Genomic DNA, 14,711 nt, shown 5'->3' on the forward strand with positions numbered 1-14,711 from the left:
TACATTGTTTGCGTAAGTCGTTCGCGAATAGGGCTTAGCGTAAATTACGTTAACGTCGAAAGCATTGACTATTTGCGACGTGATTAGGAGCATGCGCACTGGGATACGTTCACGGCCGGCGCATGCACCATTTGTGAGAAACATCATTTACGTGGGGTCATGTTTTATTTGCATAAAACACGCCCGCCTCTTGACAATTTGAGTTTGGCGCGCTTACGCCGGCAGATTTACGATACGCCGCCGCAACTTACGGAGCAAGTGCTTTGTGAATACTGCACTTGCCCGTCTAAGTTGCAGAGGCGTAGCGTAAATAAGATACGCTATGCCCGCACAAACTTACATCCCCCTACCTGAATCTAGCCCACAGAGTGTGTATATAAGGGCATATCTGTTCTGCAGGGGTTACTGGGCTGCTTTCAAACTGATCCACAAGTACAGAGAAGTACCCCTGTGGGTTACCTGCACTGAGCAATAGATTATATTACCTGCGAGTTTGGTGTGCTGAGAGTAGAGTGGGCTCTATAGAGCCGAGTGGGCTGCCATCTACCCACTCCACTCATTGTGGCCCACGACTGGTTACCAAGTCGCTTAAGTGGCCCTTGCTCTTCAAAAGGTTGGGCACCCATGCCCTACAACATTTACACACAATGGGCCAGATTCACGTAGATCAGCGGATCTATAGATCCGCTCGATCTACGTGATTTAAGATCCGCTCCCGCAAGTTTGAGAGGCAAGTGGCTAATTCACAAACCACTTACCTCCAAACTTGCGGTGGCGGATCCTAAATCCCCAGGTGGAATTCAAATTCCGCGGCTAGGGGGAGTGTACTATTTAAATCAGGCGCGTTCCCGCGCCGATTTAAATGCGCAATGCGCCGTCCGGGGAATTTCCCGGCTTGCATTGCTCCCACTGACGTCACTAGGACGTCAGTGGTTTCGACGTGAGCGTGACTTGCGACGCGCGTGTTTGTGAATCGGCGTACGCAAACGACGTTAGAAAATTCAAATTCGACGCGGGAACGCCGGCTATACTTAACATTGGCTACGCCTGATAAAAGCAGGGGTAAGTATACGACGGGAAAGCCGCTACGGAAACGTCGTAAGAAGACTGCGTCGGGTCCGCGTACGTTCGTGAATTTGCGTATCTCGCTGATTTACATATTATTCAAGGTAAATCAGCGGGAACGCCCCCGGCGCCATTTTTAAATCGAAAATAAGATCCGACAGTGTAACACATTGTAACACTGTCGGATCTAGCCCTATCTATGCGTAACTGATTCTATGAATCAGGCGCATAGATAGGACCAGTGTAAGTCAGAGATACGATGGTGTATCTGTAGATACACCGTCGTATCTCTTTGTGAATCTGGCCCGATATATTTTTGGATTCTAGGAGGAAAAACTGTGTAAACACAGTGAGAACATACAAATTCATATAACTGGCATTCCAAAGTATAAATTGCAGGTTTTTACTTTTACCAAGCTGATAGGTTCAATTTAAAAAGTATCTAAACTAGTTCTTAGATGTGGTGGCTGAATTTTTTTTAACCTCTTCAAGCCCAGGCCAATTTTGACACTTCGCTCCAACATGTAAAAATCATATTTTTTTGCTAGAAAATTACATAGAACCCCCAAACACTATATATGTGTTTTTTACCAGAGACCCTAGAGAATACAATGGTGGCCATTGCAACTTTTTATCTTGCACGGTGATTGCGCAGACATTTTGCAAACGCGTTTCATGCTTTAAAAAAAAAAAAGAAGGAAAGTTAGCCCAATTTTTTTGCATAATGTGAAAGATGAAGTTACACTGAGTAAACAGATACCCAACATGTCACGCATTAAAATTGTACACGCTTGTAGAATGGCGCAAAACATTGGTACTTAAAAATCCCCATAGGCGATGCTTTAGAATTTTTTACTGGTTAAATGCTTTGAGTTACAGAGGAGGTCTAGGGCGAGAATTATTGCTCTTGCTCTAACGTTAGCGGAGACACCTCACATGTGTGGTTTGAACACGATTTCATATGTGGGCGGCACTAACATATGTGTTCGCTTCTGCGTGCAAGCACACGGGGACAAGGGCACTTTAAAAAAAATATAATAATAATAATAATAATAATATGTTATTGTTAATTTTACTTACTTTTTTTTATTTTGACACTCTAAAAAACAAACTAAAGGTTTTGATCACTTTTATTCCTATTACAAGGAATGTAAACATGCCTTGTAATAGGAATATGACATGACAGGACGTCTGGGAAGCCTTAAAAAAAAAAAAAAAAAATCACCACTTCACAGCCGAGGCGGCACCGTTTTTTTAATGCAGAGGTCGGGCTTGATGTCATAACATCGCACCCGGCCTGCGACGATCATAGAGACTCCGGCGACCATCTGGTCTGCCGGAAATCTCTATGATCAGCATTCAGGGCCGACGGATCCGTTCTCCGACTCACCAAACGCAGGTGTGAGTCTAGAGAAGCACAGGAGGGCAGCGGGAGGACGCCCCCCTTCGCCAACCTGTAAGAACGATCAAGTGGTGGAACAGCCGCTATTATTGTTCTTATGGTGTAGGGAATCGCCGGCTGAAAACAGCAATATCAGAATGATGCCTGTAGCTGCAGGCATCATTCAGACATACCACCACAAAGCCCAGGACGTCATATGACATACTCTGGGCACCAAGTGGTTGCACTGTACAGAAAGTGTAGGATTTTTTCCCTTTATTTTCACCGGTACAACCTGCCACTAACACATTTCCTGTCTTAAGATGACCACACTCACTCAGTGTACTATATCTATGGAGTGTCACCCTAGGCTGCTTGCTCCCCGTTCGGTATACAGAAAAACCTCCCCATCTCCATTTAAGAAGAGGGAGGTGTTTTGTATTCTACAAAGAAAAACTGAGACAGACAATAAAAATGCTAGGGATTTCAGTGCAGCAAAGAAAATAGGAGCTCAATGGACTTTTGGCAGGATCAACAGGTATTCCTTTTGCACTATTTAAAAGGCAGGGGTGCCCAACCTTTAGAAAAGCGAGGCCAACTTGAGCGACTTGGTAACCGGTTGCGGGCCACAATGAGCGGATCGGACAGATGACAGGTCAATGTCAACTCTGCATATGCAGAGCGGACACAACCTACTCTACTCTTTGGGCCCACCGATCAGACCTGCCCAGATGGAAGCCAGGACACTATTTCTAGTCGCCATGGCGACCAGGATTTGTAGAGCCCTGGTATAAAAGATACCTGTCCACAGAATCTCTTTCTTCCATTCTATTTTCAGCATAATGGACAATCCCAAAGATCTGTCAGAGGGCGTTGGGGACAAGATTGTAGAGAAGCTTGGTGAGGAGAAGACAACTGTTGGAGCGATTATTCGCAAATACAAAATAACCAACGATTGCCCCAGTCTGGAGCTCCATGCCAGATTTTGCCTCATGAGGCAAGGAAGATCACCAGAAAAGTGAGGGAACAACCCAGAACTACACAAGAGGAGCTTGTGATAATCTTAAGGCAGTTGGGACCATGGCCAAACAAACCATTGGTAACACAATATGTCGCCATGGATTGAAATCCTGCAGCGCCTGCAAGGTCTCCCTCCGCAAGAAGGCAATGTACAGGCCCATCTGAAGTTTTCCAATGAACATCTAAATGATTCAGAAGATTGGAAGAAAGTGCTGTGGTCAGATGAGACCAAAATTCATCTCTTTGGCAATAACTTGACTCGTTGTGTTTGGAGGAAGAAAAATGCCGACTATGACCCCAAGAACACCATCTCTACAGTCAGCCATACACACGGCTTCCTGGGTGACCCCTCCAATGTAATACAGCCAGTCCCTGAGTTACATACGACTCATACTTATAAATGGAGGGAGGCAACAGGAAGTGAGAGGAAATTACCCCTAGGAAGGGAAATTCTCTCCTGTAAGTTATCATGGGAAAAAAGTGTCTCCACTGAAGCTTGCTCATCGCTCCTTGTTTCCATGACAACCCAACATTTTCAAAATCCAATTGTCACAGGGACAGAATGAGAGGTGAAATCTTCTGAAACAAGGTTACACAAGGGTGTTAACCCTTCCCTACGCTAGCCAAAATATGTACTTGTTCCAAGTTACATACCGCATTTTCCGGCGTATAAGGCGACTTTTTGGATGCAAAAAATTCATCCAAAGTCGGGGGTCGCTCCTTCTTCTCAGACTGTCCTGTGATAGGCGGAACACAAATTTTCCCAGCAACGACTCTGTTCTGTGTTCCTCCTATCACAGATGCCTTCTCATCCTCGGACGAGAGGACGTCCGTGATAGGCGGAACACAGAACAGAGGCGCTGCTGGGAAAAACGGGGTTACTTACCGGTAACATCCCTTTTCCTGGAGTCTTTCAGGACAGGTACTGTAGAGAGACACAGGCTCCTCCCCTCACAGGAAACACCGCCTTCCAATTAAGAATTTAAGCCTCATCCTCCCTCAGCTCCTCAGTTTTTTCCAGAGTACCTCCGGCCAGCTGGGGAGACACAAGAACACGTCATAAAAGTATAAAATTACATCTTACCTGACGGCCTCGTCTGATGAGTTTCCATAATATCCCCTACAACAAAGAGGGTGGGTACCAGTGCTGTCCTGAAAGACTCCAGGAAAAGGGATGTTACCGGTAAGTAACCCCGTTTTTCCCTGTTCGTCTTTCAGGACAGGTACTGTAGAGAGGATAAGCGAGCACCTTACCCTAGGGTGGGACAACTGCTTGCAGTACTTTGCGTCCAAAAGCCTGGTCTTTGGTTGAAAGTAGGTCCAGTCTGTAATGTTTTACAAACGTTGAAAAACTAGACCATGTTGCAGCCTTGCAGATCTGCTCCGGGGAGGCACCAGCACACTCTGCTTGGGAAGTTGCTACTGCCCTGGTGGAATGAGCCTTGATACCCTGTGGAGGCTCTACTCCCCTAGAAGAATAGGCTAGAACGATGGCTGCCCTTAACCACCTGGCTATCGTGCGTCTAGAAGCCCTAGACCCTTTTCTGGACCCAGAAAACAAAACAAATAGTGAATCAGCTTTCCTGAACTGACTTGTGTAATCCAAGTATTGTAGGACACACCTCCTAACGTCTAGGTTGTGAAACTTGTGTTCCTGTTCCCTCACAGGATTTGAACAAAAAGAAGGCAATGTTATTTCTTGACTTCTGTGAAACTTAGAAGCTACCTTTGGTAGAAAAGCCGGATCTGTCTTAAAAATGATGCGATCCGGAAAAACTTGAAAAAAGGGGACCCTAATAGATAGGGCCTCGAGTTCGCTCACTCTCCTGGCAGTAGTGATCGCTACTAAAAATACTGTTTTGAGAGTGATCACTTTTAAACTACATTTGTCTAAAGGCTCAAATGGTTCTACTGTAAAGGCCTGAAGAACCAATGAGAGATCCCAAACTGGGAAGTTGGAGGTTTTTACAGGTCTCCGTCTACTCAAAGCCTTAAAAAATCTAGAGACCCAAGGGTCAAATGCTAGTTGTTTTTCAAGAAATACACTTAGTGCTGACACTTGACCCTTCAGCGTGCTAGTTGCCAGCCCTTTATCAGCTCCAGCTTGAAGAAATTCTAAAACAGCCACAGAGCTGTTGACACTGAAGGAGCTTTCTGCACACCAGATGTTAAACCGTTTCCACACTTTTTGGTAAATGGCTTGCGTCTCCTTCTTTCTACAGCTTAGGAGTGTTTCAACCAGGCGTTCTGAAAACCCTTTGCCCCTCAGCAGCTCTTCCTCAGAAGCCAGGCTGCCAGGTTCCATCTCTCTACCTGCGGGCAGCAGATTGGACCCTGCAAAAGGAGATCCTCCCGAATTGGTAGAATCCAAGGAGGTTCTATCGATAGATTTTTTAGGATAGAGAACCATGGTCTCCTGGGCCAATGAGGTGCGATGAGAATGAGTGTTGTGTTCTCCCCCTGCAGTTTCCTCAGGACTGCTGGTATTAAAACCGGAGGGGGGAAAGCATAACACCTGGAGAACTTCCAGGTTTGGGCCAGAGCGTCCACCGCCAGAGCTCCATCCCACCTGTTTAGGGAAAAAAAGAGCCGAGTTTTGGCATTTTCTCTTGAGGCGAATAAATCCACCTCCGGAAGACCCCATCTTTGAGTGATCGCTCTGAAAACTTCTTGATTCAGAACCCAATCGCCCTCCCTCAGTTTCTTCCTGCTGAGGAAGTCTGCGACCTGATTTAATTCTCCCTTCAGATGTATGGCTGAGAGGGACAAGACATTGGCCTCCGCCCATATGAGAATAGATTTTGTCAGATCCCATAAGGACTTGCTCCTGGTGCCCCCCTGCTTGTTGACATAAGCTACTGCCGAGGAGTTGTCTGTCCTGATTCGAACATGCTGTCCCTGCAGCTCCTTCTGAAAGGCTTTGAGGGCTAACTCTATCGCTTTTAGTTCTCTCCAATTCGAAGATTTTTGCGAGTCCTCTTTTGCCCAGTGACCCTGTGTCAGAAGGGAGTCCAGGTGTGCTCCCCAACCGGAGCCACTGGCATCTGTTGTCACTGTTCTGGAGATCGGGGAGATCCAATCCAGGCCCTGTAAAAGGTTCGCCCCCTTCCTCCACCACCAAAGGGACCTCTTGATGTGAACCGGTATGGATATCAGGGAATCCAAGGATTCCGGTTTGTGGTCCCAAATGTTCAGTATGAACAGTTGTAGAGGTCGGAAATGCAGACCCGCCCACTGCACTGCAGGAAGACAAGATGTTAATAACCCCAGAGCTGACATGACTTTCCTTATCGGAAGCTGGCCACTGCTCTGAAGAAGTGATATTACATTGTCCACCTTCTGAACTTTTTCTATTGGGAGAAAAGTCATCTGTCTGGTTGAGTCCAGTACATATCCCAGAAAAGTGACTCTTTGGGAGGGTGTCAGGCTGGATTTTTCCAGATTGAGTAACCAACCTAGGTTTTCCAGAATCCCCTTTGCAACCTGGAGGTCCTGGGACAACCGTGTCGGGGAGTCTGCAAAAAATAGCAGATCGTCCAGGTAAGCTACCACCAGGATGCCCTTGAGACGTAGAAAGGCTAGTACCTCCACCATCACTTTGGTGAATATGCGGGGGGAAGAGGAGAGCCCGAAGGGGAGTGCTTTGAATTGCAGGTGAAACGTCCCCTCTCTGGACCTCACGGCCAGTCTGAGAAATCTCTGATGGCATTCCGCTATTGGGATGTGTAGGTAGGCATCCTTTAGATCTATGGATGCCATGAAGCAGTTCGGAAGGAGGAGTGTCCTCACGGAATAGATGGAATCCATCCGAAACCGTTTGTACGTGACCGAGGTGTTTAGAGGTTTTAAATTCAGTATAAGCCTGAATTTCCCTGAAGACTTGCTGACCACAAATATGTGGGAGTAGAAGCCCTTTCCTATCTCCTCCGATGGAACCCGAACTACCACCTCCTGATCCTCCAACTCCTGAAGAGAGGAGATCAGAGCCACAGATTTCTCTTTGCACTGGGGCAAATTGGTGACTAAGAGTCTGGATGGGGGGGGACTTGAGAACTCTAGTCTGTACCCTCTCCTTATGATCCCCAGCACAAATTGGTTGCTGGTGATCGTCTCCCATTGTGGGAGAAAGGCCCCCAACCTTCCTCCCACCTTGACTCCGTCATTGAGGTTTTTGGGGCTGTTCAGGAGCACGAAAAAGCGCCCCGGCACGGCCTTTCCCTTTTGGTCCCCAAAACTTTTTCTTTCCCTCAGGTTTGGGGACTTCCACCTTCTTTTGGGTCCAGAATTTTTTCTTTGCCTGTCCCCCAAATTTTTTCTTTAAGGGGAAAGCCTTCTTCTTGTCGGCTGTACGATCTAAGACAGCCTCCAAGCCTGGCCCAAATAATAAGTCTCCTGTAAGGGGGATCCCGCACAATTTAACCTTTGAGGCGCTATCCCCCTGCCATGTCTTGAGCCAGAGAGCTCTTCTTGCAGAATTAGATAGAGCTGCAGACCTGGCAGACATGCGGATTGACTCTGCTGAGGCGTCCGCTAAATACCGCACGCCACTCAGTAAAGTTGGAAAAGAGGAAAGTATAGTCTCTTTAGGCGTTCCGGCCTCAATATGTGCCTTAATCTGTAAGAGCCAATGCTCTAGATTACGGGCCACCACTGTTGCTGCCATAGCTGGCTTAAGGTTCCCCTGGGAAGCATCCCAGGACTTTTTTAATAGCGAATCCATCCGCCTGTCCATGGGGTCTGAAAGGACCCCCATGTCCTCAAACGCCAAGTCCGTATGTCGGGATACCTGCGAAAAGGCAGCATCTAGTTTGGGGGATTTGTTCCACACTGAAGCCTCCTCTTCAGAAAAAGGAAACCTCCTCTTCAAAGAGTTTGAGAAGAAAGGTTTCCTCTCTGGGTCCTGCCATTCTTTTTTGATGGCATTGACCAGTACTTCATGGACTGGAAAAACCCTTTTCTTTTGTTCTCCCAAACCACTGTACATCTGGTCATGGAGTGACAGTGTCTTTTTCTCCTCAACTATCCCTAAAGTAGCGTGGATAGTTTCCAATAACTCTTCCACCTCTTCAAGGGAAAGCTTGTAGCGAGAGACTTTTGAGGGCCCTGCCTCTGTCTTCTCACTATCTGACTCCTCTTGGGAGCTAGAAGCGGCACTGTCTTGCTCCTCCTCAGCATCCTCTCTGATATCCGCAGGTTTCTCTCTACTCCCAGAGGGAAGAACCTCAGGATTCGGTGGAATTACCTGTTGCGATACAGAAGGGCTGCTTTGGGGCAATTGAAAATTAGCAAAAATATCTTTAAACGATTGAAAGGTGCCAGAAAGCTCTTTCATAGAAGCTGCTAATTCAGATGCCTGCTCTGCCTCCCTTTCTTTAACCAGCCCCTCAATACATCTCCTGCAAAGTGCTTTGTTCCAACTCTCACTAAGTGAAGATCTGCAGGAAGGGCATTTCTTCCTGCTGTGGGCTGATTTTTCTGTGGATTTCTGAAAAACACAGAAGAAAGTGGAGGCTAGATTAAAAGAGAGACCAGCGCATAACACAGGTAACCACCAGGAGTGTTCTAGGACCAACCACCACCAGGGTTCCAGACACACTACACTAACAAACTCTCTGACCACCAGGAGAAGAAAACAAAAAAATCACCAGTGAAGCTGTACAACATGATAAGGGAACACCACCCCAGGGTTCTCCTTACCTTAGAGTGGCTGGTGCTGTCGTCATCCGGAGGTGCACGGGAAGCCTCTGCTTCCGACATCTCGCTGAGGAATTTGGTCGCGACTGCCTGAAAAAACGCCGACCCTACGGCTGAGAAGAGAGAGGCCGCACCAGCCCAGCGTCAGGCCTTTTTACACTGCAGCGTCCGGGACCAATGACGCGTATCCGGCGGAAGTGCCCGCCCCCCCCCGGAACTGACGTCACTCGTCCTCCGGTCCGGCCCAGCTTCCTGGCCGACTGTGAATTCTCACAGGGAGCGTGCACCCCGCCTGCAGCGCCACCCCTGTGCGATTAGTAAATAGGCCTCCGCGGCTGAATCCACCCCAGGAATGTCCGCGGGACGCTACACGGCGATGTCCTGGGTAAGTGACTTCCCCAGTCAACCAGGACGCCATGCACTTAAAAAATAGCCCTGATCCCAGGGAGAACAGGTCCCCCCTCTCAGGAATACTGGCCTCAGCTTCCCCAGCTGTCTGGCCCTTGGCCCCAAGCGGTGTCTCCCCTCCGGAGGAAACACCATAAACTGAGGAGCTGAGGGAGGATGAGGCTTAAATTCTTAATTGGAAGGCGGTGTTTCCTGTGAGGGGAGGAGCCTGTGTCTCTCTACAGTACCTGTCCTGAAAGACGAACAGGGAAAATATGTGTTCCGCCTATCACAGAACAGTCTGAAAAGGCGGCGCGGCTTTTAAATCATGGACGTTCACAGCACGGAGACTGTCATCGGCTTGTCAGAATCAAAAAACCGTGAGTGATGGCACAGTGGGGGCAAGTGATGGCACAGTGGGGGCAAGTGATGTAATGGCACAGTGAGGCATGTAATGTAATGGCACAGTGAGGCATGTAATGTAATGGCACAGTGAGGCATGTAATGTAATGGCACAGTGAGGCATGTAATGTAATGGCACAGTGAGGCATGTAATGTAATGGCACAGTGAGGCATGTAATGGCACAGTGGGGCATGTAATGGCACAGTGAGGTATGTAATGTAATGGCACAGTGAGGCATGTAATGGCACAGTGAGGCATGTAATGGCACAGTGAGGCATGTAATGTAATGGCACAGTGGGGCATGTAATGGCACAGTGAGGTATGTAATGTAATGGCACAGTGAGGTATGTAATGTAATGGCACAGTGAGGCATGTAATGTAATGGCACAGTGAGGTATGTAATGTAATGGCACAGTGGGGGCAAGTGATGGCACAGTGGGGCATGTAATGGCACAGTGAGGCATGTAATGTAATGGCACAGTGGGGCATGTAATGTAATGGCACAGTGGGGCATGTAATGTAATGGCACAGTGGGGCATGTAATGGCACAGTGAGATTTAAAAAAAGCCTGTTTCTGTCAGCGGTTGTTTCTGTCAGCGGTTGTTCTGGCTACCCCTCAGCTTCCAGAAAGACTAGTAGGAAGGGGGGTAGTCTTATATGGCGAGTATATCCCAAAACCAACATTTTTCCTGGAAAATTAGGGGGTCATCTTATATGCCCAGTCTTATACGCCGGCAAATACGGTATAGATTCAACTTCAGATGATATTAAACCTTTGTTTTTTGTTTTAACTAAATAACAAACATGGTAGACTTGCCTGCTCTGTGCAAAAGTTTTGCACAGAGTAGACCAGATTCTACTTTTCTGGGGTTCTCCCGCGGGTGCTCCAGGCCCCTCCTCTTCAGCGAGTGCCCTCGCCAGCTTTCCATAGAGGCACCCGTGTGTGCTCGCTCTTGAGCCACCCTGTCTGCGTCTATTGACACAGATCGGGAGGCCCAGCACTCACTCATCACAGCATTTGATTGACAGCAGCAGGAGACAATGACTGCCCAATGAGGAATGAGACAGCGGCGAGAGTTGTTGCTCTTGTGCTCATTGCTGGCTCAGATAGAAAAAAGGCTGCATTCCCACTTCAGCGTTTTGATTCGTGGGCAGTTTCACCGTGATTCTGCCCACGATTTCAAAGCGCCAAGGTGTGAATGACAAATCACAGAATGCACATTTGAGATGCCATTCTTTTGAAAAGCACCTAAAATTGCAGTGCGGTTCTGGTGCGATATATCACGTTGCATTAGCGGCAACCCACGCCGCGTGAAGCTTGTCGCCCAAAAAATGTTCAGTAGCTACTTTTGGGGCGATATGCTCCACGCAATGCAGGTTGCCATGATTGCACGACAATCGGAACAGAACCACACTGCAATTTTAGGTGCCATTAAAAAAAAATGGCATTTCAAATGTGCGTTCTGCGATTTGTCATTCACACCTCGGTGCTTTGAAATCGTGGGGCACAATCGTGGCAGTTTTCCCTGCGATACGAAACGCTGAGGTGTGAATGCAGCCTATAGGAGAGGCTCCTACAAAACAGAACGTTTTTTTTTTACCATAATACATAGAATGCATCAAGGTAAAAAAAAGGCAGCCTTTAACGTCACTTCAAACCAGAGCACCACCCAAAAATGCTACGACTCCTTCCTCCGCTGCCGGACCAATTAGAAAGCGCAGTCCGCTTCGTGCATGTGCAGTAGGGAACCGGCTGTGAGGCCAAAAAGGCTTCACTGCCAGGTTCCCTTACTGGCAATGGCGACAGCCAATCCGGAGATCGGCTGGGTTGCCGACATCTCGGGATCCCTGGACAGGTAAGTGTACATGAAGGATGAGCTCAGGCGTGTTCGCAAGTCAATGTGTCTGCCAGGAAGCTGACACTCTGCAGCGCTAATCACAGGTAGTGAGGTTTCCCAATCTGGGGCTGGCTGCAAAGATCAGGAAATGTCTCACTACCTGTGATTGGCGCTGTGCAGTGTCAGCTTCCTGGCGGGCACATTGACTTGAGAACAGACCGCATATTTAATTCCATACATTAAAATTCGGCAGCTCCACTATTTGTATCCGCTGACTTTTCGTGGGGTTGGGGGGGATTTGAGGCTTTAGAAGATCAAACCTCCAGAACGTATCTGGTTTGTAACCCGGCCGGGGAGTGTCTGCACAGGGAATGTAGAGTGACCCCCATGCCCGGGGAGTGTCTGCACTGGGAATGTAGAGTGACCCCCATGCCCGGGGAGTGTCTGCACTGGGAATGTAGAGTGACCCCCATGCCCGGGGAGTGTCTGCACTGGGAATGTAGAGTGACCCCCATGCCCGGGGAGTGTCTGCACTGGGAATGTAGAGTGACCCCCATGCCCGGGGAGTGTCTGCACAGGGAATGTAGAGTGACCCCCATGCCCGGGGAGTGTCTGCACTGGGAATGTAGAGTGACCCCCATGCCCGGGGAGTGTCTGCACAGGGAATGTAGAGTGACCCCCATGCCCGGGGAGTGTCTGCACTGGGAATGTAGAGTGACCCCCATGCCCGGGGAGTGTCTGCACTGGGAATGTAGAGTGACCCCCATGCCCGGGGAGTGTCTGCACAGGGAATGTAGAGTGACCCCCATGCCCGGGGAGTGTCTGCACAGGGAATGTAGAGTGACCCCCATGCCCGGGGAGTGTCTGCACTGGGAATGTAGAGTGACCCCCATGCCCGGGGAGTGTCTGCACTGGGAATGTAGAGTGACCCCCATGCCCGGGGAGTGTCTGCACAGGGAATGTAGAGTGACCCCCATGCCCGGGGAGTGTCTGCACTGGGAATGTAGAGTGACCCCCATGCCCGGGGAGTGTCTGCACTGGGAATGTAGAGTGACCCCCATGCCCGGGGAGTGTCTGCACTGGGAATGTAGAGTGACCCCCATGCCCGGGGAGTGTCTGCACAGGGAATGTAGAGTGACCCCCATGCCCGGGGAGTGTCTGCACTGGGAATGTAGAGTGACCCCCATGCCCGGGGAGTGTCTGCACTGGGAATGTAGAGTGACCCCCATGCCCGGGGAGTGTCTGCACTGGGAATGTAGAGTGACCCCCATGCCCGGGGAGTGTCTGCACAGGGAATGTAGAGTGACCCCCATGTACCCAACTACACCGGACAGTGGAATGACCCTCAGACAGCACACTTCTGTTATCTGCCCCATGTGAGTACACGGCTCAGTCCTCGCGTGTCATAACATTCACAGACAGCCTTCCTCTGCCCACAAATCATAGCCATGGGCACGTATGGACAGACGGGAGTCCTCCTGTGCTGGCCGAACTCATAATAGGTAAAAACACACATAATACCTTCCTTTACTCCGCCAGCCCCGGCCATGCTGTCACCACTTCCGGGAGTGGGCGGGTCCAGCGATGGCACGGGACGACAGCAGAGGCAGAACCGCCTCCCTACAATACGTGGGCGGGGTCACCTACTCACAGCACCGCCCTTCTGTTTCCACCCCTTCATCGCTGGAAGCTCTTATGCTATGAAACCTTTCATTGCCGATAGCTCCCCTACTATCTATCGTGTAGATTTCCTTGTGTTGCCGGCAGGGGTCCTTTTTTGAATCAACTCCATCATTCCCAGCAAATGGCTTTGTAGTAACAATTCATTTCCAGTAGACTTCGTTGTATTAACCCTTTCATTCCCAGCAGGCATCCTTGTATTAACACTTCATTCCCAGTAGTCGTCCTTGTATTAACCCTTTCATTCCCAGCAAATGTCCTTGTAGTAACACTTCATTCCCAGTAGTCGTCCTTGTATTAACCCGTTCATGCCCAGCAAATGTCCTTGTAGTAACACTTTATTCCCAGTAGTCGTCCTTGTATTAACCCTTTCATTTCCAGCAGATATCCTTGTATTAACCCTTTCATTCCCAGCAGGTGTCCTTGTATTAACCCTTTCGTTGCTGGCTGATGTTCTTGTATTAACCCCTACGTTTCTGGCTGATGTCCTTGAAGAAACCCCTTTTGCTACCAGGATAAGTTATTTTCTTTTCATTGTTAGCAAATGTCGTTGTAGCAACCCCTCACTGCCAGCGGGCGTACTTATTTTAACCCCTTCATTGCCAACAGCCCCCGTTCCATTCCTAGGACCCCTTTCACACTGAAGCGGTTTTCAGGTGTTTTAGCGCTAGAAATAGCCTCTAAATAGCGCCTGAAAAGCACCTCCCATTCATTTCAGTGCGTCTTTTCACACTGGGGTGGTGCGCTGTCAGGACGTTAGGAAAAGTCCTGCAAGCAGCATCTTTAGGGCGGTTTGGGAGCGCTTTATTTAGCGCTCCCAAAACGCCCCTGCCCAATGGAATTAATGGACAGTGCTTACAAAGCGACTGAAAAGCATTTTGGAAATGCCGCAATACGATCGCCTTTAACCCTATTTTTGGGTTAAAGGCAGTAAAGCGCAGCTAAAACGAGCCGCACTTTAGCGTCATCGTGGCCATGGCCCCAGTGTGAAAGGGGTCTTACTGAGTGAACAAATGTTGCCAGTTTTTTTTTAACACTTTCATTGCTAGCAGCTCGCCCTATTATTAACCCATTGATCACAGGGTACTTCCCCATTCTATGATTTCCAGACTGTTTATCGGCAGGAGTAACTCTATTAACCCTTTGATTGCTCCCCAGTAAACTGCCTAAATTAACCGTTTAGATTCAGAAGGCTTCCAGTTCAATTAACCCTTTGATTGTCAGTGGGTCTTCTTATTAACAG

The 14,711-nt window shown here is 48.7% G+C and overlaps 1 protein-coding gene across 1 annotated transcript in view; it reads right to left on the bottom strand.

Moving 5' to 3' along the window:
• The window catches only part of ZNF277 (zinc finger protein 277), a 101,536-nt gene extending 88,126 nt beyond the window's left edge, over positions 1 to 13,410 (bottom strand). Inside the window, exon 1 of the mRNA XM_040343813.1 lies at positions 13,310 to 13,410. Within this exon, the coding sequence (XP_040199747.1) occupies positions 13,310 to 13,337 (28 nt within the window). The 5' untranslated portion in view covers positions 13,338 to 13,410. The remainder of the gene's footprint in view (positions 1 to 13,309) is intronic.
• Between the last annotated feature and the right edge of the window lie 1,301 nt (positions 13,411 to 14,711).

The sequence above is a fragment of the Rana temporaria genome, chromosome 3 (assembly GCF_905171775.1).
Source record: "Rana temporaria chromosome 3, aRanTem1.1, whole genome shotgun sequence".
NCBI lineage: Eukaryota > Metazoa > Chordata > Amphibia > Anura > Ranidae > Rana > Rana temporaria.